The sequence below is a fragment of the Callionymus lyra genome, chromosome 1 (assembly GCF_982586985.1).
Source record: "Callionymus lyra chromosome 1, fCalLyr1.hap1.1, whole genome shotgun sequence".
NCBI classification, from domain to species: domain Eukaryota; kingdom Metazoa; phylum Chordata; class Actinopteri; order Syngnathiformes; family Callionymidae; genus Callionymus; species Callionymus lyra.
The window spans coordinates 7,053,423-7,080,670 of record NC_141818.1 but is presented as its reverse complement, the minus strand read 5'-3'; the positions used below and the strand labels follow the sequence as shown (position 1 = coordinate 7,080,670).

General features: G+C 40.8%; 4 protein-coding genes across 4 annotated transcripts; 1 reads left to right on the top strand and 3 right to left on the bottom strand.

Annotated features, from left to right (window-relative positions):
- Nucleotides 1–188: 188 nt before the first annotated feature.
- gle1 (GLE1 RNA export mediator) lies at nucleotides 189–9,290 on the bottom strand. The gene is made up of 16 exons (XM_087790333.1): nucleotides 9,194–9,290; nucleotides 8,797–8,905; nucleotides 8,361–8,588; nucleotides 8,140–8,298; nucleotides 5,061–5,209; nucleotides 4,943–5,003; nucleotides 4,634–4,885; nucleotides 4,226–4,448; nucleotides 4,033–4,145; nucleotides 2,493–2,693; nucleotides 2,233–2,423; nucleotides 2,038–2,167; nucleotides 1,851–1,955; nucleotides 1,712–1,794; nucleotides 603–666; nucleotides 189–520 (listed from the first exon to the last, which is right to left on the bottom strand). Exons 1-16 carry the CDS (start codon nucleotides 9,211–9,213, stop codon nucleotides 452–454), a joined length of 2,157 nt encoding a protein of 718 aa, XP_087646459.1. The 5' UTR covers nucleotides 9,214–9,290; the 3' UTR covers nucleotides 189–451.
- Nucleotides 9,291–9,781: 491 nt separating this feature from the next.
- LOC148087689 (outer dense fiber protein 2-like) lies at nucleotides 9,782–19,367 on the bottom strand. The gene is made up of 17 exons (XM_087790335.1): nucleotides 18,988–19,367; nucleotides 18,714–18,812; nucleotides 18,522–18,640; nucleotides 18,299–18,416; nucleotides 17,561–17,692; nucleotides 17,424–17,498; nucleotides 16,475–16,546; nucleotides 16,279–16,395; nucleotides 15,062–15,226; nucleotides 13,617–13,726; nucleotides 13,435–13,558; nucleotides 12,266–12,376; nucleotides 11,942–12,205; nucleotides 11,779–11,879; nucleotides 11,553–11,715; nucleotides 10,194–10,319; nucleotides 9,782–10,114 (listed from the first exon to the last, which is right to left on the bottom strand). Exons 1-17 carry the CDS (start codon nucleotides 19,084–19,086, stop codon nucleotides 9,980–9,982), a joined length of 2,130 nt encoding a protein of 709 aa, XP_087646461.1. The 5' UTR covers nucleotides 19,087–19,367; the 3' UTR covers nucleotides 9,782–9,979.
- A 330-nt stretch (nucleotides 19,368–19,697) lies between these two features.
- Nucleotides 19,698–20,913, top strand: LOC148087688 (protein cereblon). Its single transcript, XM_087790838.1, has 2 exons — nucleotides 19,698–20,245; nucleotides 20,511–20,913. Exons 1-2 carry the CDS (start codon nucleotides 19,840–19,842, stop codon nucleotides 20,663–20,665), a joined length of 561 nt encoding a protein of 186 aa, XP_087646964.1. The 5' UTR covers nucleotides 19,698–19,839; the 3' UTR covers nucleotides 20,666–20,913.
- Nucleotides 20,914–21,054: 141 nt separating this feature from the next.
- On the bottom strand, nucleotides 21,055–24,874 carry LOC148087687 (protein SET-like). The gene is made up of 8 exons (XM_087790764.1): nucleotides 24,639–24,874; nucleotides 23,205–23,262; nucleotides 22,754–22,896; nucleotides 22,582–22,685; nucleotides 22,388–22,501; nucleotides 22,141–22,311; nucleotides 21,943–22,074; nucleotides 21,055–21,881 (listed from the first exon to the last, which is right to left on the bottom strand). The coding sequence occupies exons 1-8, from the start codon at nucleotides 24,709–24,711 to the stop codon at nucleotides 21,858–21,860; spliced, it is 819 nt and encodes a 272-aa protein (XP_087646890.1). The 5' UTR covers nucleotides 24,712–24,874; the 3' UTR covers nucleotides 21,055–21,857.
- Nucleotides 24,875–27,248: the final 2,374 nt, after the last annotated feature.

The following is a 27,248-nucleotide window of genomic DNA, read 5'->3' as shown; positions in this document are numbered from 1 at the left end:
CACCTGCCAATCATTGAACACATATCCCAGCCAGCCAGGGTTTCTCAAATGTTTAGACTCGCATCTTAAATTAGTTGCTCAAAGTTATTTTACCTAAACTGATTTACGGTGACAATTTACAGATCGAATTTCTTTTCAAAAGACACTGTTGATACCACTAGGAGGCGCTAGAGGAACTTGACAAACGATACTTGTTACTTGATTTTATTTCCTCCATGATCTATGGAGAGAAAACACAACATCTCATCCCTAAATATTTTTTAAAACTGACAGTTCTTCTGCGGAGAAACTGCCGACAACAGCGAATCTAGAAAAAGGTTGGACTGATCAGGCAGTCGATCCACAATCGTTACAAAGATCCAGACAAACGTTGACGACTCCATCGAAGGAAAAAAATAAAAGCTTGTGTTCGAGTCCATGTTAAAATAAATATCTGCTGCAGGGACGGAGCTCAGGACCTCCAGAAATCTTGTCCCAGCAGACCTTTGGGCGGCCGGATCTGTTGAGTGCGCAGTGATGTCTGCGAATGAAATGGAACATAGAGTTGTGTTCAAGTTGTGTTTCCCTTGTGTTCGCACAAACATGTGTATCAGTGGAGTTACCTCCAGAAACTGTTTGAGTCTGATGACGGAGCCCATCTGTCCACTGCTGGTCGCGGCTTCGATCCTGACAACACACACACACACGGTTAACAGTTGTGTTGCTCTGTGAGTGTGTGCCTTACTATTGGATTGTGTGAATGTATAAGTGTGTAGTTGAGTTGATGTGTACATGTATAAATCTGTCTATGGTGTTTGTTATTAATGCATACATTTGACAGAGAGTGTATGTGTACATTTGTCAATTGGACAAGGTGTGTGTGTGTGTGTGCGCCTCTATTTAAGAGTGTGATTGTGTCTTTTGGAGAGTATGTCTATAGGAGTGTGTGTGTGTGCGTGCGTCCATTTGAAAGCGTGTGTCCATTTGAAAGCGTGTGTGTGTGTCTCTCTATTTAGGAAGTGTGCGTGTCTATTTGAGAGTGTGTGTGTGCGTCTATTTGAGAGTGTGTGTGTGTGTGAGTCCATTTGAAAGCGTGTGTTCATTTGAAAGTGTGTGTGTGTCTATTTAGGAAGTGTGCGTGTCTATTTGAGAGTGTGTGTGTGCGTCCATTTGAGAGTGTGTGTGCGTCCATTTGAGAGTGTGTGTGTGCGTCCATTTGAGAGTGTGTGTGCGTCCATTTGAGAGTGTGTGTGTGTGTGTGTGCGTCCATTTGAGAGTGTGTGTGTGTGCGTCCATTTGAGAGTGTGTGTGCGTCCATTCGAGAGTGTGTGTGTGTGTGTGCGTGCGTCCATTTGAGAGTGTGTGTGTGTGCGTCCATTTGAGAGTGTGTGTGTGTGCGTCCATTTGAGAGTGTGTGTGTGTGTGCGTCCATTCGAGAGTGTGTGTGTGTGTGTGTGCGTCCATTTGAGAGTGTGTGTGTGCGCGTCCATTTGAGAGTGTGTGTGTGTGTGTGTGTGTGCGCGTCCATTTGAGAGTGTGTGTGTGTGTGTGTGTGCGTCCATTTGAGAGTGTGTGTGTGTGTGTGTGTGCGTCCATTTGAGAGTGTGTGTGTGCGTCTATTAGAAGCGTGTGTGTGCGTCCATTTGAAAGCGTGTGTGCGTGTGCGTGTCATTTAGGAAGTGTGTGTGTGTCCATTAGAGAAAGTGTGTGCATGTGTGCGCACGAGTCTCACCGCGGGAAGAAGTCGTCCCTCAGCAGCAGCATCAGTTTCCAGAACTGCGTCTTGTACTGTTTCATCAGAGCGTTCCCGCACACCTGTGAACGCACCAGTGTTGAGTGACAGAACTCTCGGCCAATCACAGCCGACTCACCTCCAGGAAGTCGAAGAGCAGCGTCGCCGTGATGTCGGCGAGCGGCTCCATGTTCAGCGTCTGAGCGAGCCAGCGCCAGCCGTGGTTCAGCCCGTGAGCGGACTCCTGACACACACACACACACACACACACACACACAACACTCGTGACCTCGTGACCTTCACAAACAGGAAGTGATGCGACGTACCGGCTTCTTGCTGCCGTACGGCCACCTCAGCTGGATGACGGCGGCGTACAGGCGGATCATACCCGACATTCTCTTCAGGAAGCTGTCCTGACCTTCGACCCCGCAGTCATCCACACGGTAACCGAGAATCCTGCAGAGACCGAAACGTTGACTTTCTGCACGAGAAGAACCCAAGAGAAGCACTTCCTGTCTGACCTCTGGTAGTCCTCCACGGACGTGCCCTCCTTCATCGGGGGGTAGTGGGGGACGGCGTACGGGCACTTCCTGTGCAGCTGAGCCAGGAACAGCTCGCCGAACTGAGGGTGCAGCTCCCAGATCCCCGAGGCCACGATGGCGATGGGGAAGGCGGCCTCGTGGTGAGACGCCACTTCCTCCTCGCCTTGTTTCTACGGAGACACACGGCACCGGCGCTGAGCGACTCGTCGCGGAGACGGAAAGAAACGATGGACACTCACCACGAACTTGTCGGCGAGCTTGTAGCAGACGAAGTCTCGCGCCTGCGGATGCTGCGAGGTGCAGATGGACGACACCTGCTGACCCGACAGGAGGCGGTCGATCTTCTCGAACACTCGCTGCAGCTGAGAGCCAGAGTTGCTGGAGATCTGACTGACGGGGATGGTGGCGGTTTTCTGCAGCTCCAGCTTCAGCTTCTTGGTCTGGATGAGGGAGGGAAACAATTCCATTAAGCCAGGGGCCACGTTTTACACAGCGGCTTCTGTGAGGGGCCATCAAGCATCAATGGAGGAGCAGAAAACTTTAATACAATGGGAAAACTAATGGAAATAATAATCAAAAATCTAATTTTATTCTTAAAAACAAATGATATAAAAAGGTACCCTTTTCCCCAGATAAATTATATTTGCTTAGAAATAGGAAATAAAAATAAATACTTCGAAAATGAACAAAAGACACAAAATTCAAACACCTTACTCATTTTAAAGAGAATAAATGAAAGGAGTGAAAAGCCTAAATATAAAAGTAAAACGTAGAATGAAAAAAAGGTCCTAAAAAGATGTAATAAATTCAAGCTAAATATCCTTAAATTCTTATTTAAGGACCGAAACCGTGGACAAAGGGACCTTCTATATAAACCTTTAATCATATGAAAGAAAATAAATAAATGAAGGGGTGAAGAATCCAAATATAAAAGAAAAACTAATAATTCAAAAAGAAAAGTTAATAAAGAATATCATGAAACATCAAGCTAAATAGTATCATATATAACTTTTTTTCTAAATTATTCATACAAAAGCACTTTTTCCAAAATATTATTTTATACTTGCTTAAATCTTTGAGAGTAAATAAATAATCCGTAAAGTCACAAAAATTGAGGGCACCTAAAACAAGGACAATATGATCAAATAAAAGGAGCAAAAAGCCCAAATATAATGGGAAACCTAATCATTAAACATTTTTTAAAAAAGGTTCTTTAAAATATCTAATAAAATCAAGCTTGATATGCTAAAAAATATTCTTTAATTTCATCTTTTTTTCTAATGAAATGTTATATTTGCCAAAATATTCAGGAGGAAATTAACACTCAAAGACAGAAATTGAGGACAAAGGATTAAAAAAAAATCAAAGTAAAAGGTAAATATGAAAAATAATTATTTTACAAAACTTAAAAAATAATAATAAAAGTTGTTTTCCAATTTATAATTTTCTAAATTATTGTTGACTAAAGTCCTAAAACAAAAGCCCTATAATGATATTTAAAGAGAAAATAGTAATGAATTTAATAAACAAATACAAAATAAAATTGTTGGTCTCTACATCATCTCTGACCTCATGAGGGCCACACTTTCACAGGCCGGTTCTGGACAGTGGAGATCAGAAACAAAAATATAAATAGTAATGACAAAATAAGATTTCATATTTAACATCACAACTTTTTTTAAATATGTGAATTAATGTTGAATCTTTTTTTTGTGAACTGCTCTGACAAACCGGATTCTGGTCACATGACCCTACATACACGGCGGACCCGGCACTGACCTGAGAGTCGGCCGGGGAGCTCAGCTTCTGGAAGGACCGGCTGCAGAGGTCCGACGAGTCCTGGAGCTTCTGGTACCACTGCAGCGTGCTGGACTCGGCGTTGCTTTGCAGGCCTGTAAAGATCCACACTTGGTTCAAAAAAAGTTCACCAGCATCTCTGAAGGTCACGACAAGTCTTAAGATAAAAAGTCACCTTTCTTCTGAGCCTTCTCCTTCGCCGCCTTGGCCGCCGCCTTCTGCACCTCCTGCTGCGCCTGCAGCTCCTCCTTCTTCCGAAGCTCCACCGCCTGCTGCTCCTTCTTCTTCTTGTCCTCCTGGGCTTGAGCCACCTCCTCCTGCACGGCGCGCACCAGCGCCCTCATCTGGTGCAGCGCTCGCTCCGCCACCGTCATGTCGTCCACGCTGGGAAAGTCTCCCTGTGACACATACACGTGTTGAGATCTAGAACGTTTAAGGTTCATTTTAACAGTTCAGATGTTGAAACTTTGACTTGACTTTATTGACATGTTTTCTTAGCATTTAACCCCTGGATCATCTCAGGGTCAATGTGACCCGAAGGCCCGAAAAAAAAAGTTTAAAAAAAAATAACTCAGGAACTCACCTTGGCGGTCTTGCGGACCACCTCCGACACCTGCGAGCACAGCTGGTTGCCTCGGCAGCTGAAGGAGGCCATGGTGTCCTGAGGCAGCTGGCTGCCGGCGCTGGGCTCCAGCAGCTGGTTGAGCTGCAGGATCTCCTCCTGGATGGTGTTGAGGTTCCTCAGGCGCTCTCGACCCTCCACCTGCCGCTGCCGCTCGTTCTCGGCGTCGCGCACGCGCTGCTGCTCGGCCTCGCGCAGACGCAGGTTCAGGATCTGAGGACGTGAAAGGAGGATGAGGGTGTGAAGGAGGGAGGGAGGGAGGACGTCTACCTTCATGTGGTGCCGCTGCTTCTCCTTCAGCTTCTCCTGCCGCCCGAGACTCTCTTTGGTTCTGAGGAAACATCGGAGTGAGTCGAGTGAACGTCCAGCGGATCCAGTCTCCACCTACTCTTTTTCCATCATGTCCCTCATGCTCTCGAACTCCTGCCGCTGCTTGAGCTCCATCAGCTCCTCGAAACGTTTCAGCTGCTCCGACTCGCTGCTCGCGACCGACGCCACCAGCTTCTCCTGGAGCTCCTGACGTCGCTGGAGCGCCATCTGCAGGTGCCCCGAAGTGAGTTTCAAGTTTGACATGGAGATTGTCATTGGACAAATCCTGCAGCTCTGATGCATATGATCGTATATCAGTGTCATAGAATATTGAATGAATTGTTCAAGTGTTGAAATTTCTTTTTTTTTTAAATTTCAATATAATATTCTATCAATTTTGCTTCTGATTTACCATAAATTCCAGACTACAAGCCGCTACTTTTTTCCTACACTTTAAACACTGCGGTTTATACTACGGTGCGGCTTATTCTTTTTTTTTTTTTTCGTGGCGGGAAAAACATTTTGCTCAGCAACAGTAGACCAATAGAATGAATGAGTAACTTTGTGTCAGCAGCTCCCTCCCGACTACGAGGAGAAACTTACTTTATTCCGCACATTCACTCAAACAAAGATAGCGGAGAATTCCATCGGGCCAGATGAAATCATAAATATGGATGAAGTACCTCTGACGTTTTGTAACGGACCTTCTCACATAACTCCTCGAGAGATCGTCACACACACATTCTTCATGGGGCGGAGCTCTGGTGCGGACTTGGTGACGCTCCAGAGTGACAGCATTAATTATAACAACACTGACCACACATGAAGCCGTTATAGAAGTTAATCAAAATATATTCACTTAATAACATTTAACAAAAAGCGCTCCTTAAAGGAGGATCAATCAAACATGAACAAAACAACGAACACCCACGACACCCCACAGTCAAATCCCCGCGATCAGTGTCCAATGTTCAAGTCCATTATTGTCCAGAAAAAAGGCTGCGTTAAGTGAATCCTAGGTGAGGCGCAGAGACGCAGGACGGCCCGCCGTGAAGTCGCGTTTATCCGCGCAATCACTGCGTTACGATCAGGTGGAAAAAAAGCAAACTACTCATCCGTGTTGCCGGCGTGATGAAGAAATAATTCCCCGGTTGAAGGACACGGACAGTTTGTCCACCTGCCTCGTGCTTTTGTCGCTGGTTCCTCTCGTTCCTCTGGTTCCTCAGGTGTCTCCACTCCCCTCTCTCTCTTCTCCCCTTAAACCCTTAAAACAACTTCCCCCCCCCCGATTTTCCCGCCATACAAATTCACAAACACAATATATAATAACATAATTTACAGAGCATCAACAATAACCAAAACCATGCTCATATATGCCATAATATATATATATATATATATATATATATATTCCTTGGGACATCTGGTATGTTACAGTTTGACCTGCCTCTCACTCGGACTGTAAATAAAAAAGGTGACTCCTCCGTCACACTGAAAACAAGCGGCCACGAGAGAACACATTTTACCTGTGTACTGAGCTGCGCAGCATCGGGAATTAAGCTTCCACCGATGGTGATTTTTAAGCGGCTGACAATGTCAAAGGAAAAATTCCCAAAGGAAATCGTGGTGAAAGTCAATGAGAAAGGTTGGATGACAGAGAGCCTAATGAAGGATTGGCTCAGAGAGCGCTACTCAAAGCGACCGGGGGGCTTTTTTCGCAGAAAAAAATCATTGCTCTTTATGGACAGCATGAGGGCGCATATAACAGATTCAGTGAAAGCTGCAATCAAGTGCACAAACTCAACTCCAGCTGTGATTCCTGGGGGTACCACTAAGTATCTACAGCCACTGGACATCAGCGTGAACCAGGCATTTAAAGTGGCGCTGCGCGAAGAGTGGGAGACTTGGATGACAAGCGGTGAGAAATCTTTTACCAAAACAGGACGCATGCGAAGAGCATCTTTAACTCAAGTCTGCCAGTGGATCCTAAATGCGTGGAGCCGTGTCAAAACTTCAACCATCACCAACGGGTTCCGAAAGGCTGGGCTGCTGCGCGATGAAGAAGACGGCGTGCACTCATCCGACATCGAAACCGAGGAGACTGTAACGAGTGATGAGATCCTGAGGCTGTTCAATTCGGACACCGAGTTAGAGGACTTTGTTGGCTTTAGTGTGCAGGAGGAAAATGAAGGCAATGAGTGACTTTTTCTGGTAGGATGCGGTATATGTTATTACGGTAGTTATAAGAAGTGAAGTTATTAAGTTATGAAGCATGTTTTAGGTACCGTATGTACATATAATAATATGTAATAGTAATATATTTGTTTATGTTACTAAGAAGATTAAATAAAAAAAGGTTTTAAAAAATCTTCACTGTAATATCTTTCTGTGTAAATATCTGAAAAATGCTTAAGAAGAATAACACAGTGCTTTATTTATTTAAGTGTAAGAAATGGACGTGAATTACCGGTAGTTCATTTTTTTGGCCGTTTAAACCTGCGGCTTAAAATCCGGTGCGGCTTGTATAATTACAAAATTGATTTTCTTTCTAAAATTTGAGCATGCGGCTTTTAATCGGGTGTAGTCCGGAATTTACGGTAGTTAAACTAATAATTTTTTTATTTAATGGTTGAATTCTTTTTATTTAATTCAATCATTTGTATATTAAAACGTTGCATTTTTTTAATTTAATCATCCAATTCAAAATGTGTATGTCGAAAATGTTCAATTATTCTAAAGTATGAAGCAAATTAAATTAAATGATTATTATTTTAATAATTTAATTCAGTAATTTGTATATTGAAAGATTTTTAAAAGTAATTGCTCTTGCATACTATAGATTAAATTCATTCATTTATATCAATCATTTGTATATTGAAAGGTGGAGTTTGTTTTTGTTAATAATCTTAAAATTAAAAGATTTTTGACAACGCATTAGTTGCATTTTTTTTTGAGTATGATTACAATCATTCAAAAATAGAAGTTCTTCATTTGTATCCTTTTAAATCCCGTATTAAATGTTTGTATGATATCAGCATTTTTATAACAAAAATTCAATATATATTCAAAGTTTCAACTTTTAAAATGTTAAATTAAACCATACAATATTCTAATGCCACCGAAATACTTCCATAAATGAATATTCGTTCTCGTCTTACTTTGGCCTGATGTCGGCGCTCCTGCTCGAACAAGAGGATGCGACCCGTGGTCTCCACCGCCTTCGGAGACATGAGAGAGACGACGGGCGGTGGCGAAGGACTGCTGAGCTCCGGGACGTCCGGATCGTCGAGAGACTCGACTGCGATCTGTCGACAGGACTGGGAGATGCGAAGTATAAATATGAGGAGGACCAGAGCTTCTCAGGTGCGTCTAAACTCACCTGTTCCGACACGGTGACGGTCATCATGTGGTTGTTCAAGGGCACGTCTGAGGAGGAGGTGAGGGAGCTGAAAGAATCGGAGTTTTCCTCGGACAGTCGAGGACTAGAGTCGCCCGAGCTGAGACCATAGGAGTTACAACTCTGAGTGTTCGAGTAGCTGAGGCGCTTCAACGTGGCCTCAGACTGAGGGGACAGGATGAAGACCTCTTTGCATCCCATCATGATGTCCTGCAAACACAGTCCAAGAACGACCTTAACATGATTATATCCATCAACACTGAGGCTAAATTAAGAAGCTTAATAAACCAAAACATTCGATCAATAACAGTATTCCTACTTTAAAATCTGTTTGTAACCATTTCGTACCATTTTTAAAAAGGAAAGTATGGTTTGTGTTTACAACGGCTAGGCTAAGCTAACCTAGCTAACAACTTACCTCGCCTCGTTCGGACCAAAAGGGATCGAAGCGTATTTTCCCCTTCGCTGAGTTCTTCAGAGCGTTCAGAGTTTCCCATCTTCTGCGCTCAGACATGATCGTGACAGAACTTGAGGGAATAAAACACGATAAAATGACAAACACAACCACAGGAGTGTTAGATTCAAACTCCCGGCGTGTGACTGTTAAATTGGTCGAGAAACAACGAGCTCGAAGGTTCCGGCTTTTTTATGCAACACTATTTAATTTTTTTAAATACATTTTACATTTTTAGAAATATGAAGGAACTTGTTTTGGGTTATAAAAACGAAATTCAAGCGAAATACACTGTAATGAAAACATCTATTTTAAACCGATTTCAGCAATAACGTCTTTAAAAAAAAAGAAGAAATATTACCTGTAAGTTGCTTGAGACATTTGTTTACAACAGTTATTAAAATAACCAGCTTAAGTTTTAAAAAAAACGATATGTGTGTCCATTTCATTTAAAAAAAAAAAACAATCATCAATATTCCGTCACCTCGCCTGACGTCCTCTGACGTCACAAGGGCGATGACGTTAACCGCATAGACACCAAGAAGAGAATGAAGACGTGTGAGTTATTTTTATTATTTTACATTAATGGTCTTTATAAAACAGTTTTGTTATTTCAATAAAACAGTAACAACGAGTTGTAGTTTGGTCTAACCCGGATGTTACGCAGAGTGAGGCCCTTTGACCTTATACATGACCTCATGGGGTAGAAAATGATGTGGAAATTCTTCATTTATTGTATTGGCATATTTATTATAACATTTTTCTTGTGTACGTTTTTCCATCGTTTTATGTCTCTTCCGCTCCTTTTTTGCCTTGACGGCCCCTCACTACTGTCACATTATATAATGTGGCCCCTGACAGATTTTATTGTCCCACCCCTGGTCTGAATTTAAGAGTTCCTTGCGACATTGAGAATCCACCAGTCGTTTTGAAGTCTCAATCACTCACGTTTGGTTTCTACATTTTATTTGGTCTCAGTAGAACAATTTGTCACATATTTCTTTGTTTCTGAGATGAGGAAAAATAAAAAAAATGTTAGAAAAGGTAAAAAAAATGCAAACAACATGTATAGAAACAAAGAGGTTTAGTGTCTAATATGAGAAGGAGGATCCACTCGAGGTTTGGAGGGTTCTGGCTGGACAAGAGTTCATGTTGGGGTCACTAGAGGTCCACAGGACGTCTTGAGGAAGTGGACGTAGTTGCTGAGACTTCTGTTGGTGCAGTCCGACTGCTCCAGTCTCTCCTTCATGTTCTGCAGCTGATTCTGAAGGCGTCGCTCCGTCTGGAACACACAGGACAGCGCTTTTAGAAGCTTACAGAACCACCTACTGACCACTGCTGAGTGTGTGTGTGTGTCTCACCTCGTCTTTGCTGCGCTGGACTTGGCTCAGCTCTGTTCTGGCCCGGCTCAGCTGACCCTGCAGTTCCAGAGCTTTGACCTGAGACATCTTCTCTTTGGACAGGATCCTCTGGACGCTCTCGTCCACCTGCAGGACCAGGTCATAGTGACAAGACAGTGAGACACCATCAGGGGGGAGGTGAGACAGAAAGCGTGTGAGCTGGGTTCATGACAGAGAGAGTGAGACCAGACCAGTCTTTTGTCAGAGGGAACCTGTCTCACCCTCATTCACTGCCAAAAAATTGAGCCCGTCTCACTCTCAAAATAATCTCTTTTTTTAGGGGCCGTCTGACATGTGACCTGACTCACCCGTTTCAGTCTCAAGCAAGCATTTGTATAATTTGTAAATAAATGAATTCGGGGACGATGGAGACAGTCCATACAAGATCTTTTAATTGAACCTTCTAGTTTTAAATTCCTTTAAATTGACATAATTTAGGATTTTATTTTTCTGAAGTATAAGGCAACGATGAAACCTTCAACATTTATTTTTATTCATTTATATTATTACAAAGTTTGTATTGGCTTTAAAGTAGTCAACCAGTTAGTAGTACAATATTCGACATGTCGAAAAACCTTTTTTTATAAAGTTGAGTCCAAGATAAAAACAGATTTATTAAATTTTAATCTACTAACTTTAATAAAATACTATTAAGTTGAGTTTGGCTTCACTGTTGAACATTTTCATTCCTACTTTACTTTGATAAAGGTTACAGAATAATGAGTATTGATTTGTGGTATAATATCTGGCAAGTCGATAAGATATAGCGAAAATAGTTACGGCCCGAGGAGGGCGCCCTGAGGAACTCCAGATCTGTCTTTCTCTTTACATTATATACATTATATGTCATTGATGGATAATTAGAGGGTTTATACTAACCTGTCTCTCTCTCATACAAGTGATAGAGAAAATAATACGATGGGAAGATGATAAACCTTTGAGTGTGGGTTCTAATGTAAAGTCATTCTGAGATTAAATTGTTTTTGATAAAAAATCAACTTGTCTAACATACAAATAAATGTTTATGCCAGATAAATGAATAAGAAAACTATATTATAATAAATGTTCAGGGAAAATAAATGTTTGCTTTATGACAAACAAATGTAATTTTTATTAAAAAAAAAATACTTGTCACTAACATAGTGATATAGAAGAGGACGAAAAATAAATGTTGAATATTTGTATTGTAAATTTTTCTTACTATGCCGACCTGTGTTTCTTTATTACATTAAACGCCAGATGCAACAATTTAATATAATTTAGTGAAATTACATTGTATTAATTATGTTTAAGTGTCTGTCTCTCTCTGCTGGTTCAGACCTGTCTGTGTGCGTCGTCCAGCGCCTGCTGCAGTTGTCTGGACAGCACCTCGGCCTCCAGCGTCTTCTCCTCCATCTGCTGCTGGACGCTGAGGACGAGGACGTCTCTCTCCGCCAGAGACTCGGACAAGCGTTTGTTCTGCAGCGTCAAGTCTTCCAACTTCCTGTCGAACACAAGAGGAGGCGTCAGAGCGTGGAGAGCCGGTGGACGCGACGGACGTCGTCACCTCTGCATGTCCTCGGTCTTGTCCTTCAGGAGGTTCTTCTCCTCCTGCAGAAGTGTGCTCCTCCTCAGACTGGCCTCCAGCTGAGCTCCCTGCTGCTCCACCTGATGACCAACACACTTGTAGATCAGCACAGCGGCAGATTCACGACCATGAGTGACGCCACCTTGTGTCTGACTTCAGAGAGGGAGCTGCCGTGCTCCTCGTTCCTCCTCCTGTGGATCTCCGCCTCCTGCTGAGCGTCCCTCAGCTGCTCCTCGGTCCTCCTCAGCTTGTCCGGAAGAGCCTCCAGTTCTCTGATTCGAGCGCTCAGGTCTCTCCTCAGCTGCTCCTTCTCCTTCTGCAGCCTCTGCTCCTCCTCCAGCGCCCCCTGCTGGGTCTGCTCCAGCTGCAGGCAGAGCTCCTCCGACTGCAGACGGACCTGCTGGACCTTCGCACGCAGCAGTTCAGAGAGTGTCGGAGATGTTCCCCCGTAGACCCTGGACCAAACCTTCTTCTTGTACTTGTCCAGCAGGTGCTGGTTCCTCCTGACGATGGACCGGAGCTCCCCGGCTTCAGTCCGGAGAGACTTTAGCGTCTCCTGCGACAACGAGACCTGATCCTGGAGACACAGCGGAGTCTTCTCAGATATGGTACGGGTTTGTTGCCGATACATTGAAGGGGCAACGATACAATGCTTTACGATATATTGCAACCAGAAGTCGTAACTCCTTTCATTTGTTTTAAAACCAAAATATGTCCAAACATCAGCTTTAAATGCTGCTGGAGTCGACCGTATCCTCTCGTCCTCAGTCATTTGCGAGATTCCAGCTGTGGATGATGTAATGACTGCTGTCATGTAGTGGCCGGAAGTTTATTTGAAAGAGAAAAATTAGCAAATGCTGGAAATATTTGCATGTTAAATGTAAATTAAAGAATAAAGTCATCATCATCATATTCATCATATTCACCTTCATCATCATCATCATCATCATCTTCATCACCTTCATCATCATCATCATCATCATATTCATCTTATTCATCACCTTCATCATCATATTCATCTTCATCACCTTCATCATCATCATCTTCATCATCGTAATCGTCATCATCGTCATCTTCATCACCTTCATCATCATCATTGTCATCATCATATTCACCTTCATCATCATCATCATCATATTCATCATATTCACCTTCATCATCTTCATCACCTTCATCATCATCATCATCATCATATTCATCATATTCATCACCTTCATCATCATATTCATCTTCATCACCTTCATCATCATCATCTTCATCATCGTAATCGTCATCTTCATCACCTTCATCATCATCATTGTCATCATCATATTCACCTTCATCATCATCATCAACATCATCATAATCATCACCTTCATCATCGTCATCATCATCATATTCATCTTCATCACCTTCACCTTCATCATCATCATCATCATCGTCGTCATTGTCATCATCATCATCATATTCATCTTCATCACCTTCATCATCATCATAGTCATCATCATATTCACCTTCATCAGCATCATCATAATCTTCATCATCATCATCATCATCTTCACCATCATCTTCATCTTCATCATCATCATCATCTTCACCATCATCTTCATCTTCATCATCATCATCATCTTCATCTTCATCTTCATCATCATCTACCTCCAGTCTTTGGTTGTCGTTCTTGTAACGGAAGATCTCTGCGGTCAGTCGTCTTATCTCCTCCTGGTCCGCCTGCTGCATGCCGTGGTCCTGCTGCAGCTTCTGGCTCAGCTCGGTCACCTGACTGTGGGAGAGAGGTGAGCGACCAACAGAAGCTTCTCCGGGACGTCGGCGACACCTACGGTCTGAGGGAAGAAATGTCCGTCTGCAGCTGCTCTCTCGCTGAAGCTTCCCTGGAGTGTCGCAGGCGCCAGTCGCTGCACTCGGACCGAGCCTGAGACAACTGGACCTCCTGAGAGGACAGAACACTCTTCAGCTTCACAGGGAAATATAATAGATGATGGAAAATAAACAGATTATATGGAAGTACATCAGTGAATATTTAATGGTTGAATTTAATATTTGAAATGTTTAAACTTTGATTTTTTTTTTTATTTTAATTAAATGAAACCTTTTTTAAGCATTGAATCCTTTTTTTTTCTTTGAAATGTTAAATTTGTTTTTTTTTTACGTTTTAAATATTTTTAAAATTAATGCTTTTTATTTATACATAGACTTTGATATTGTAATTCCAATAATTCAATAATGATTTTACTAAATTTAGCCTTTTAAATTCAGTATTTTATGGCCACACTATTATACCGACAATTTTATATTCAATCTTAAAGGCTTCGAATGAAAAAGAATATTACATTTAGAACATTTAATTTGTAATTGTTTGAATTACAACATCAAATAGGCTAAAAAGAATAATTCATTCTGAAAATATTCAATTTTTTTTAATGCTAAATAAATAGTACAAATTATAAAATAATTGAAAATTTAAATGCTTAAATTATTGTATTGAATTATTTAAAAATAATTAAAAATGCAATTAATCATCTCCTATTGTGCTGTAGACCAAAGGTAAATTGGAGTAAATATTAATTTTATTACACATTATGTGACAAGACTAATACAGAAATTAAACTTAAATACATTAATTTTGGAGTAAAGATTATAATTACACTTTATATAAATTGTAATTACATATTTAAATCATTTGAATGACATATATTATTTATATATACTAAAATGAAACTAAAATCCGATGATTATTTGTAAAACATTATTAAATATGATATCACAGGTAATATTGAATACGGAAAATAAAAGTTAAATAAAATGAGTTGAAAAATACATTTCTTATTTCAATAAAATAAATTAATATTAATTAATTATGATTAAATGAAAAGTCTAAAATTAAAAAACACACAAAGATGACTTTTAGTTTAAGGGAAGTGAACTTCCTGTGACCCTGGCTAGCTGGGCCTGGTGGAGCACACTGGGATCTTTCATCACAGCTGATCTGTATGCAGGAAGGAGCGCAGCAAAGACAGAAGCTTCCTTCACACACACACACACACACACACACACACACACACACACACACACACACACACACACACACACACACACACACACACACACACACACACACACACACACACACACACACACACACACACACACACACACACACACACACACACACACTCAGAGCAGCACGAGTCAAAGGTCACACCTGAACCTGCTGCTTCCAGGTCCAACTGACGCTCTGACTCCAGGTAAACCACGGACGTCTCACCTTCTCCTGCAGCTTCATCCTCAGCTGCCGAGCAGACTCCTCAGCTTCCTGTCGGCTGATGGAGGTCAAGACGTTCTCCTGCTCCTCCTCCCGTCTCTGACTCTGCAGCTCCTGCTGGAGACGCTGCAGCTCCTGCTGCTGCTGCTGGAACCTCTGCTGCATCACCTGAACACAACACGCATGATGCTAAGGTTTGTGTTTCAGACGACAGGTCAGACGATGGATTCAAAATGGTTTAACTGTGATATTTACAGTTAGAAAACATGATAATGAGATTAACTTTCAAGAGTTAAAACTAATTTAAAACTAAAAACCACCAGGATCCCTAAAGACTTCTACAAAAATGGTGAAATTAAAATGATAATTCCTGCCGATAAATTATTATACGAACAACTGATGGGAATGAAATTAAAGTTTTAGAAAATGGAAAAGGAGTTTAATATCAGTCCTTATATCAGTGAAAAAATGGAGACAAAAGCAATTTAAAATTCCTGTATCTGGAGAGAACATTGTTGGAAAAAATATATAATTTGGTTTCTTTCTGCACCCAAAACTATACAGCTAGACAACTAGACAACCAGAATCAATTCAACCATGTTTGTGCGTGAAATAATTGAAAATATGTTAGGATAACTCAAAATTTAGGTTCTGTGTTGTATTTGGGCATTTATTCAAACATTGTACAAAAGGGAGAAACATTTTTGTTTAAATACTTTTGGCAACAACTACAACAGCCATTACAAATTAATATAAATAATATGAATATTATATATAAATATAAATTAATACAATCTCCTACAGTTGAATAATTTAGAAGAAGAAGAAGAAGAATGCATGATAAACTGGAGAAGATGGACCTTGTTTACACAGCAACGACATGTACAAGGATGTTAGTTTTAATGTTTTTGTTTGCGTTTATAGAAACATGTGAAAAACGTACGAGCAATCCCTCCTTTATTTCTTTTAGTTTTTTAATGTATTTATTGTGTGTATTTTTTGTTGTGGTTCCACTGATGTGTTTGTGTCTTGTTATTTGTGTTAGTGCTGTGTCTAAGACACTGGAAATTAAAGTTTTAGAATTATGTGAAAAAATAATATCAAATAAATAAAACTTAATTTTAAAGAGAAGAACTCAGGTTCTTTAAAAGAACATCTGAAGTTCTCCTGGACACGTGACGGTCTTCCAGATGTTTCCATCCACCCGCGAGTGTACAGACCTGGATCTGAGCGGCCAGTCGGACCTTCTCTGCGTCTGTTCTGCTCAGCTGAGACTCCAGACGCTCCTGTGTGCTCTCCAGGAGTCTGGTGAGCTCCTCGCTGGTCTTCCCGCTGTTCTGCTCCGACACACACACACATACACAACAGCCGTCTTTTAACTTCCGCTATCAAAACCTTTGTCAATTTCAGGTTTACTTTCTCCAGGTCCAGATGCTGAGTCAGCGCTCCCACCTCCTGCTCCCTGGTGCTGAGCCGGACCGACAGACGCTGGAGAAACACGTCAGTCAAACCCAGGTGGTGAGTCGTCGGGCAGAAACTAGTTTCTTCTTCATGAGACACTGGACAGTCCAGTTGTGATGTATTTCTGAACATTTCACTTTGCAAAGTGAAGGGGGCAAATGTGGCCTTCAGAATGCGTTCATGCGGTCCCCATGAAGTCAAAGTAAAACTATAAAAATAATATTTAAATGTTTCCGATAAATGTTGCTAAAGATTGTGTAATTTAACTAATTTAATTCTTTTAAAATATGTGTTGTTTGTTCTTTTTCTGTCTCCGTTTTTTATTTTATCTGTAATATATATATATATATATATTTTTAACATCATATTTCAAATGAATTAAAATGTATTTGAAACGAAATATTAAACAATAAACATTCATATTCTGATATTCTTATTCAGATTTATTTCACGACATCATGGCATAAATACATTTAATCTCTTGCATTTACATGTTTTTCTGTTAAAAACATTTTAAATATTTAAAAATATATATATATATATATATATTTATTTAAAATTGTATAATATGCAACCAAATTACAGCTTAAGCTAATTTTATAATGTCCTTTTAATTTGTCAAGTTTTCTTATTATATTAAATCTAATTTTCTTCTTCCCCTCCTTTTGGCTTAATGGCCCCTCACAACACTCACAGTATATACTGTGGCCCCTGAGCTGATCTAACTGTCGACCACTGATCCACTATTAATAACCTCTGCAAACGAGGTCACGTCTGTTTTTTCCCGCCTGAATTTATCGAGTGTCTTAACTCCTAATCAGACTTCTGACTTCAATGGTGTCATCGATAAAGAAAGTAGGTTGTTGGTTCAGGTTCCCCATCAAATCCTTCGTTTTCTCCTCACCATGTTATCGGCTTCACGCTCCGTCAGTTGCCTCCTGAGGGCCTCGTTCTCCTCGGACCAGGCCAGCGCGGCCCTCTGAGGACACACCTCTGTCAAGACGCTGTTGTTGTTACAGTAGTTCTTATCTCTCTCTGTACCTGGTGCTCGGTCCGGCCTCTCAGCAGCTCCCGCAGGCTTCGGTTGGTGTGATGGAACATCTGGATCTTCTCCATCAACGTCCGCCGCTGACGCTCCAGAGATGCAGCGTGACCCTTGGACAGGTGCTTCTCCTGAAACAAGGATTTCTGGATTAAATTATTCTATATTTACTCAAACTCGCGGTATAGAGAGGAGGAATTTTGGAGATAAAAATAATAATGACATGAATAAATCATTTCTATTTAAATTATATAGAATTTATTTTTTTAATTAAGTCGTTGATTGTTAGTAAGTATAGTTAATAAGTAAGCATAATAAAAAGTAAAAATTATTCACATAAACAGAAGTAAAAAAAAAGAAAAGATAAAATATCTAAAAAAAGCGTAAAAATTCTATAAACCTTTCATTAAAATAATATCGAAATATGTATATATATATATATATATATATATATATAACAAAAAATGGGGGACAAAGTTGTACATAAAAAAACATAAGAAAGTTGAATTTAGAGTAAATCAAACATTCAATTGTCAGAAAAATGTTCTTCATGTTCTACTCTGACCCCAAGAGGGGCCGTATAAACACAGTCACAGGGCCACTGTAACCACGTCTAGACGGAATAAACCTTAAAGGAATTATAAGATTAAATGCAAATGTTGAACTGGTCTGCAGAGACTGTATCGTTGATAAAAAGGTTAATAAATCGGCTGCTCGTGAAAGGATCTGAGATCCACCTTTCTGAGGTTGTCGACCGTGTCCTTCAGATCCTTCAGCTGACTGGCGACGGCGACGCCATCGATCTCAGCCTCCACCAGCGCTCGCAGGAGAGCGTTCGTCTGTCCGTGCTCCACGCTGCGACACAACACAACAGAGGTTCACCGTCACGAGTCAGAAACACCTCACGGCTGCTGCTCATCTCTCCGACACAAGCAGTGACCTCAAAACAGTTGTTTGTACCTTCCTGTTTGACGGGCACTCTCCTGCTCCTGCAGGAGGATGGTGAGGTTTTGGTCGAAATCATCTGGATCCTCTGACACGGACAGACCGTCCGGGCCGTCCCCGAACTGGACTCCTTTCTGACAGGTTGGACAACGAACAAAAATATGATCATCCAGGTGCTTTACATGTGAGTGACAGCTGAGAACCAACCTGACAACTGTGTGGATCTCTTCTGAGGGAGGATTTTCCAGGAGGGATCCACGGTGCCCGACCCTTGGATCCTCCTCCTTTCCTCCTCACCTGGACCTCCTTACCGGAGGAGAAACAGAGGGATGACAGGAAAAACTGATTTTCTTTGTGTTCGAACTGAACAGATGAAGATTGACTAACATTGATATGGAGACTATTGTTATTACTTATAAAGAGTTGTGCAGAATAATCCAGAAGTTAAAGAGTTCATATAAAGTTTGATGAAGAAAGTCACCTGTGAGCCTCTGCCGGGGCTCCTCCTCATGTGGACGTGCACCGGGGTCGTCTCCGGGACGTGGACGTGAATAGGCGGCGGTGTATGGCGGCCATTCATGCTTCGTCGGTGCTAACAGAACTCCCAGAGCTTTAAAAAGTTCCAAACTAACAGTCGCTCGAAGCTAAAAACCAGAGTTTGTTTCTGAGCTCAATCACAGCTACTACAGATTAGGTGTTCGGATCCTAACGAGGCTTCCGATTGGCCCGTTCGTAGAACCTCGCAATCTGATTGGCGGAGAGTTTGAGTTTGCAAACGCGTTGTCCGTGGTTACCAACGAAACGTCTTTTTAACTTTTTATTTTAAATAAATTATGTATTTGTGTATGTTTATACTTCTGTATATTATATTCATTTAAAGGCTAGTATTTTTTATTAATAATAAATTATTAATTATAATAAAGTATCTCGCTGTACTTTAAAATCCTCGTTTAGATCAAATATAATTGTAGTTAAAATAGTTTATTAATTGCAATACAGCAATTTAAAATAACTCAACAGATAATGAGATAAACTACACTTCCGGTATCACCGATTAGCTTCTGCGTCATCCACTTTGCTTTTACAACCTATATAATCGCTTCACTATTTATTTTACAAATGCTTGACGTAAATACTTTTATAAATACATATATTTGAAAAAAAATAAATGATCGTGTTCTGACTATTTGTCGCGTTTCTACTATTTTATCGGAGCGTTTGTTCCGTCGATGCGCAGCTAAAAACAAAGCGGCTAACTGTTAGCACGCTAGTTAGCTTAGCCGGTGTGGCTAACTGTTAGCACGCAAGTTAGCTTAGCCGGTGTGGCTAACAGATGGAGAACATCCGGCGGCGGGAGAAGTCAGTAATGTGGTGTTGTTGTTTTCTACTTCTGCTCCACGCTGCGGCGGTGTGGCCCGGCGAGGCGTGTGCGGCTGCCGCGGAGGGAACCAGCAGAGAAGCCGTGTTATTGTGTCGCGGATGCGGCCACGAGCTGGCCGACGGCGCGGACATCCAACACGTCCCGAGCCGCCTCGCTCTGTCGCACCGCAACCACTCGCTGCCGGGCGGGAGACGGATCCACGTCCAGATGTTCGAGAACCCGCACGGGCACCAGTTCGAGGTCATAACGTTTAAAAAGGCCGACGTCACCAAACACTGGCCGGCGGAGGAGACTTTCACTTGGTTCCCGGGCTTCTCGTGGACACTGGCGACATGTCCGCGGTGCAGGAGCCACTTAGGTGGGTCTGGGATCTGACAGATTAAAGATTGAATCCTGTTGTAAAAAGTCACAATAAGTCACAAGTTATCTTGCGACAAATCTCGGCAATAGTCCAGCACTAAATCAACAAGTGACTTTAATGTAATCCTTTAAGTATTTCTCTGATCTAAGGAGTTTCTTTTAGGAACAGATCCTAATCCCTTGAGCAAGCGTCCTAAAGTGGAGTCAAGAAGTCACCGATTTCCCCATCAAAACATTTACGGTTTTCTTTCATCCATCCTTAGGTTGGGCCTTCCAGCCGAGCATCTGGCCCGCCACCGTCCCGCAGACCACGTTCGAAGAGGGCCGTCACACCTTCGTGGCTTTGATCGTCTCCAAACTTTTGACGGAAGACTTTGCGTCGAGTCTCCTCCTGACCCCCAAATCCTTCACGAGCTGATGCTCGACACGAACCTGGTGCCTTTGTTTAAAAACTTTTTTAAAGATTGTGGATATTAAACCACTTCTTCTGTGCAAGATTGAGGTCGTTGTTTGACTCTGCAACTCAAATGACACGTTTAAACCCCTCAATTAGAAAACTAGACGTTCTTGTTCAGCCAGGACACCCCCGAAGAAAACACCCCTTTATAGCTCAACACAAATGCAAGGAAATGTCACATGATTCATTAATCCAGGAGTCTTCACTCTGACTACAAAGACAAATCCTAAAAGTGTCCATTTTGTTAGTCAAACCTTAGTCACTGTAATGTGAAGCTTCCAAGTATATTCTTTTATTCTTTATTAAATCTACCTCCTTGCTGCTCTGCTTCAAAGACGTCCACACGTTGATACACGGCAAGTTTTTTTTCTTTTTATTGTAACAAAGCAAGTTGTACACCTCAAACTCAGAACATTTTCTACCCTCCAGTGGAAAATGAAAGCAAATACATCCTGTGAGAGCGTGTCTGTTCTACCCGTGAAAGCATTTAGGGGCCAAAATTTACAAGCTTGATTTTTTTTTTCCATTTTGTACTTTATTAAAAATGTCATTTCAAATTGCATGGTTATCTGTAAAACAATACAATGCAAAAAAAAAAATATCCATAGAAATGGTGTCAAAATAACCACTCTCCCCGAACATACTCCAGCCCCCCCCCCTCCCCACCCCTTCCGCCGCAACATTACAAGTCAAAGGAATGAGCTGGTACTCGTTAACCACGTTGGGGGAACAGTTTCTGGGGGTCGGCACCCCCAAATCAAAATAAAAATAGTGGGGAAAAGAAAAAGTTGAGGTTTGCTAGCACTAGCACTACAACATGGCATTAGAATTTTAACACACAACCTTCCACAGCATGGTCTGTGTGAACATGTTCAAATTCTACTCAGGATGCTGAGCCGATTCTATTCTTTACATCAACTTTGAGATGAATTTTTTTTTTAGTTTTTTTTTTTTTAAGGGACATTTACTCACAATTCAGGGCAAAAGTGCCATCAGCCATAAACGAGTCAGAGAAGAACGGAACATGGCACCGACGGGTGAGGAGGCTTCAGAATGGGAGTGAAGCAAAAGAAAACAAAAGAAAACCTTTGCTCCCGATTATGAGTGGAAAACAAAACAGGGAATAGAAAGGTGAGGGTCGGCGGTTCTTCTCTCAGTCATCTTCTCCTTCGTCGTCCTGGAAGACAACAGCGATCAGCATGGACGTTCAGAGCAGGCTTTAAAGACGGTCACCGTACCTCTCCGTCTTCTCCTTCGTCTTCCTCGTCCTCTTCTCCGTCATCGTCGCCCTCTTCGTCGATGTCTTCGAGACCCTCCTCGTCCTCTTCGTCTTCCTCGCCTTCGCCCTCTTCGTCATCCATGTCTGGCACCTGAGCAGACGTTCAAGAAGGTCAAACATCTGCTTCAGTAAAACCGCACGGACGCATCGGACCTACCAGGTAGTACTGCAGCGGGTTCGGCCAGATGTCGTCCTTGATCACCTCGCCGAGCTCGTCGGCGCCGGCGTCAGCGTGATCGGTGAACCAGGTGAAGAAGCTCTCCGGCTCTTCGTGTTGCCTCTTTCTTCCCGCTTTGTTCGGCGTCTGGCTGGAGCGCTTGGTCAAGTCCTGAGGAAAATGAAAACAACCGACCAATCAGAGCCAGGACACGCAGACGGAACCATCTTTAAACCTGCACACGCACCTTTCCCGACTTCCATTTGATTTCTGTCGATTTTGAAGACGGGTCTCCGCTTTCGTTCAGGTGGAATTCTTTGGAAAGTACTTTGTTATCGAAGTACGGATTTCCATCAAAATACTGCAGGAGAAGCATGAAATGCATTAGAAAAATCAGACCAAAACCATCCAGCGGCACATGTACAAGAATCCAATACTTACAAAATCTATTCTGTAACCCGACTTGATGTCTTCGAATTCTGTCACTTCCACTCGGCTCAGGTAATGAAGCGCCTCTTCATCTTCCTCCCCCAGTAGGGCAGATACTGTCAGGCAGAGGAACACGATGAGCACTCGCTGCTGCGTGACACGGTTATAAGTCGAGGGTGCTCACCTTGTGGATGGTTGACAAATGTTGTGACCCAGAAGTTGGGGATTTTGGCGATCAGTTCTGACCTCTTCTGAAAGAATGGCTGACGAAGTTTGTTGTATTTCTGTTCTACTTTGAGGATCTCCTCGCTGGCCTGCTCGTTCAACCTGCAGTACAAATGATGCAACTTTGTTTACTAATCAGAATTATTAAAACAAGTAAAAAGTATAAAAAAATATATATTTTATGTTCAAATATTTAGTTTATTTACAAATGTATACAATTTTGAAATTTTATTTTCTCCTCCAATATGATTCATGTTGTACAAATACTAATTTGAATCTCACATGTTCATGTCTTGGCATTTGAAAAATTGAAAAAAAGGAAAATCAAAATAAAGTCATATATATTAAAAAACAACGAGAAACAGGATTTTAATTACAGATTTGGCAAATTAATAGAAAAGTCCATTTACCTGTCAATTTCATTTTGAACTTCGTCGATGTGTTCAATTGCTTCTTGCTGTTCTTTCTCTGCAAGAAAATAAAAACAATACAAAATTGATCATTGACTGTAAACAAAATTCAGAAAAGAAAATGTAATCCTTATTAGAATTTTTTATTGTTAGTGTAGGAGTTTGTATTGACCACAATTATTGTATCGTGATACACAGCATGAATATTTATGAACTCGTAACTTCCTTCCTTTGTTTTGAAAACAACAATAGAAGCCGATAAGGGTCGACGGTATCCTCTTGTCCTCAGCAGGATTTTACCAGTCCATTACCTGCGGAGGACGTAATAACTGCTGCCATCTAGCTGCCGGAAGGTAAATTGCAACAAAAAATATGAACAAACCGAGTGAATATCTACACGTTCCACGGTTTTATTTTATACACACTTTAAATAAACAGAATATGATTGAATTTTTTTTTTCTTTTTTCATGAAATATGCTTTTAAAGATTTAAAATACACCTATAAATAAATAAAGTACCATGGAAACATATTGCGTTTAATCTTGATTTTTTTACAGTCCAAATTAATAAAGTATCTTTTGTTGAAACGTTTCTAACATCTTACAAGAAGTTGATCCCTGGACAAAAGGGTCAAAACGTCTTCTTACTTAAAAGATCATATTTTTTAGCAAATGAAAAATCGCTAAAAACATAATTAATAATCCGAGAGCAATAAAAATAATTCCCGGGGCTCCGGAGGTTCTGGTTCTATAGCGGCCAATAGCAGCAGCTGTGGCGGCGCAGAGACTCGCTGCTTCCTGCCGGCTGCTGCCGCCGAGGCCGCGTGGTTTAAATGTGGGACACCAGCGCACACACGCAAGACATGCACAGATACAATAAAAAAAAATTAAAAATTAACGATAAATTCTCGCTCGAATCCTCCTCCGAGTTAAATTCTCTGAACATTTTCGTTTCCACGTCTTTTTATTCCGTCTGGTTCGAGCGTCGACGTTAGATAACATTATAACAACAACACCAGCAGCAGCAGCTCCGGATGCTAATGCTAACTCTTAAATGAAACCCGCGGCTTCGCCCGCTTTTAAATTTCAACTTTCACCTCGTTAAATGGGTTTAAGGGTTAAAGGTTAAATATGAGGGTCGGCGTGAGCTCAATGGTTCGACCCGGAGCGACGATCCGGCGAACATCGACACAAGTGACCACGCTGGTGATGCTAACGGTGATGCTAACATGGCCTCGCAGCGCCGGGGTTCTGGGGCTGAACAACGGCGGCTCGGACGCGTTCGGCTCAGGCGGGTTCGGCTTCGGATGGGTTCGCCACACAATGAAACGCCGAAAGGCGTGCAGAGGAAAACCACAAAAGCGGCGACGCAGCGCCCGCTGGAGAAGAAAGTAAAAATGGCGGTTGAACAAGGAGGCCGCCATTTCTGCTTACCGGAGGTTTCGTCCGCTCCGTCGTGGTTCGAGTTCAGCTCCTTTTTACTCACTTTCGCCGCCGAGGCCGACATGATTGCTCGTGTCCGGGGGTGAAGGGGTGACTCGCTGGGGGGTGTCTGGCTGGTGGGTGCGAGAGGAGCGGTTTTTTTCCCCGAGAGGAGACCGTTAGTTTCGGGAGGAAAAGTTCGGCGCGCAGAACAACAACGTGCCGCTCCACCGGGGCGCGAGGAAGTCACCGCGAGCACCGCTCACGCGCTCCTTTCATTAAGGGGAACGCGCATTTTGCGCGGACGCGAGCTCCGCCTCTGTGTGAAAGTAGGTCCGCCGGAAGTCGAGATAAAACAATTTAAAATAAATATCAATTCGGGAGTTAAATAGAATCGGAACTATTTCATGTTTTTTTCGTTTTAATTTATTTAATTTATTAATTATTGTTTTTTACTTCTTTCTCCTTTTGTTGACGTGACGAACCACAAACGCGAGTCATTCAAATGAAATATCTAATAACAATGTCGTTTTTTTTATCCATTGTGTCAAATATGTCAAGATTTTATAAAACATCAACACTTTCTTCACCGTTATATGAATGGAATAAATAGTTGTTTTTTATATATACTGTATATATATAAACGGCGTTGTTATAACTTGCTATACAATAGTTTTTATTTATATATCAATATATTGTTATTATTTATTTATATTATTTTCATTTAAATCCATTACATCATTCCATGATAAGTTCGTCTTTTATTGTTTACTGTATGTTAGGTTAGGTTAGGTATAACTTTTTTTTTTCCCAAATTATCCACAGCAAATACAGCAATTTTTCATAAAAAACAATCAAAATAAAATAAGAACAAGAACAAAGAGAAATAAAGAGAAAGAACAAGATGATACAATCTAAGTCTAAAGATAAAGATAAAGAACATATGTGTATGTATGTAAACAAATGTTTTATTAGTATTATTTTCTTTCTTTTTTTCTTTCAAGCCATTAATGTGAAGAGGGAGTGGAAAGAGTAGATTTCCTTGATTATGGATTTCTATTATTTTTATTATACAGGATTTCTTTACTTTGCATGTTTGTCTTAATGCTTTACTACTTATAAACAGAATTGAATAAAAGTAAAAATGTTAACTTATCACACGAAGTAATTATAAAAGTATAAAGTAATTGATTAGTATTATTTGATATAAGCTCATGTAGTTTTTGGTTATATTTCACGATAATTAAATATAATTAATTTGAAAAATATGCTCTAATAATTCGAATACTTGAGAATTAAAAAAAAAGTGGTACAAATATTTTTTGCCTCAAGTTATTCTCATTAATTGTAGGGGAAACTTTTCTTCAACTTGAATACTTGTTACTATATTGACTTAAAATCCGCTTGACTTCACTTCAAGTATTTAAATGATATATGACACAAAAAGTAAACAAACCATTGATGGTTATATTGACTTATTTTCTTAATTAATTCCAGATACCAAAAATACAAATCAGCTATTGAGTTATATTTATGTTCATTTCTCCCCTAAAACTAAAACTGGAAGGCAGTCGGTCTGTGCATTTGTAATTTTTCTTTAGCTATCTATATATAATATACAATTACGGCAATACATTTATAATAATATATTATGTAGAATGAATGTCTGAATAAAATTAAGAAATACAAAATATTTTGTTGTATGTAATTAACTATCTAAGAAAATATAAATACATCTGGTAAATAGGAACATTGTCTTAGTTATTGTTATGTTTGTTAAATTACACATGCACACATGTTTTTGGAATTCTAAAAGTGATTTTAAGATCTTTGGACTAATTATGAATTAAAATCGAAAGTTATACAGTATGTTCAAGTAAAATGTGGATTCAAGTTTCATATTTTACATTATGAATTTAAATGTCGTTCAGTTGATTTCTTTACTTCCTGTCCCCATAGAGAAGATCTTCGTGAAGGATCGAAGCAACAGGAACTTTTGATCATTTTAACCAGTGAGACACAATAAACTCATTTTGAGCAGGCAGGGCCAAAGTGCACCCCGGGATTAAAACTATTTGACTGATCTTGCAAAATATGATACAGCGACCTTTTTCATTGAAAAAAACCGTATAAAATGTTATTAATTACTCGTTCAACTCTTAACATAACAAATATTTTTTTGTTGTTATTTTTCTTGTATATACCTTGAAAGAGCAAAATATTTTTAATAAAAGTAATTTGATATCATATATATATGATAAAAAATAAATAAATAAAGTCATTTCATAATAACACAACTATAGTAATGTATATTCTTGTAATGTAAAAGGTTTTTTTTGTACTTTTCTCCCATCATATGTCAAGTCATTCTTTAGGTTTGACGGCCCCTCACAACAGTATAAAGTGGCCCCTCGAGAAATGAGACTGAGACTGTTGATTGGCTGAAGCTCTTGAGGAGCCTCATCATCCGGCTGAGACTCAAAGTAGAGCTCTAGTCGCAGGAACTAGTCAGCTGGTTAACCTTGGTTACTGGACTAGCATCACCACTCGAGCAGGTGAGTCAGTGGTCCCGGGACGAGCACGTGACTGAAGCGAAACACCAACAGATCCGCTCAACGCTGG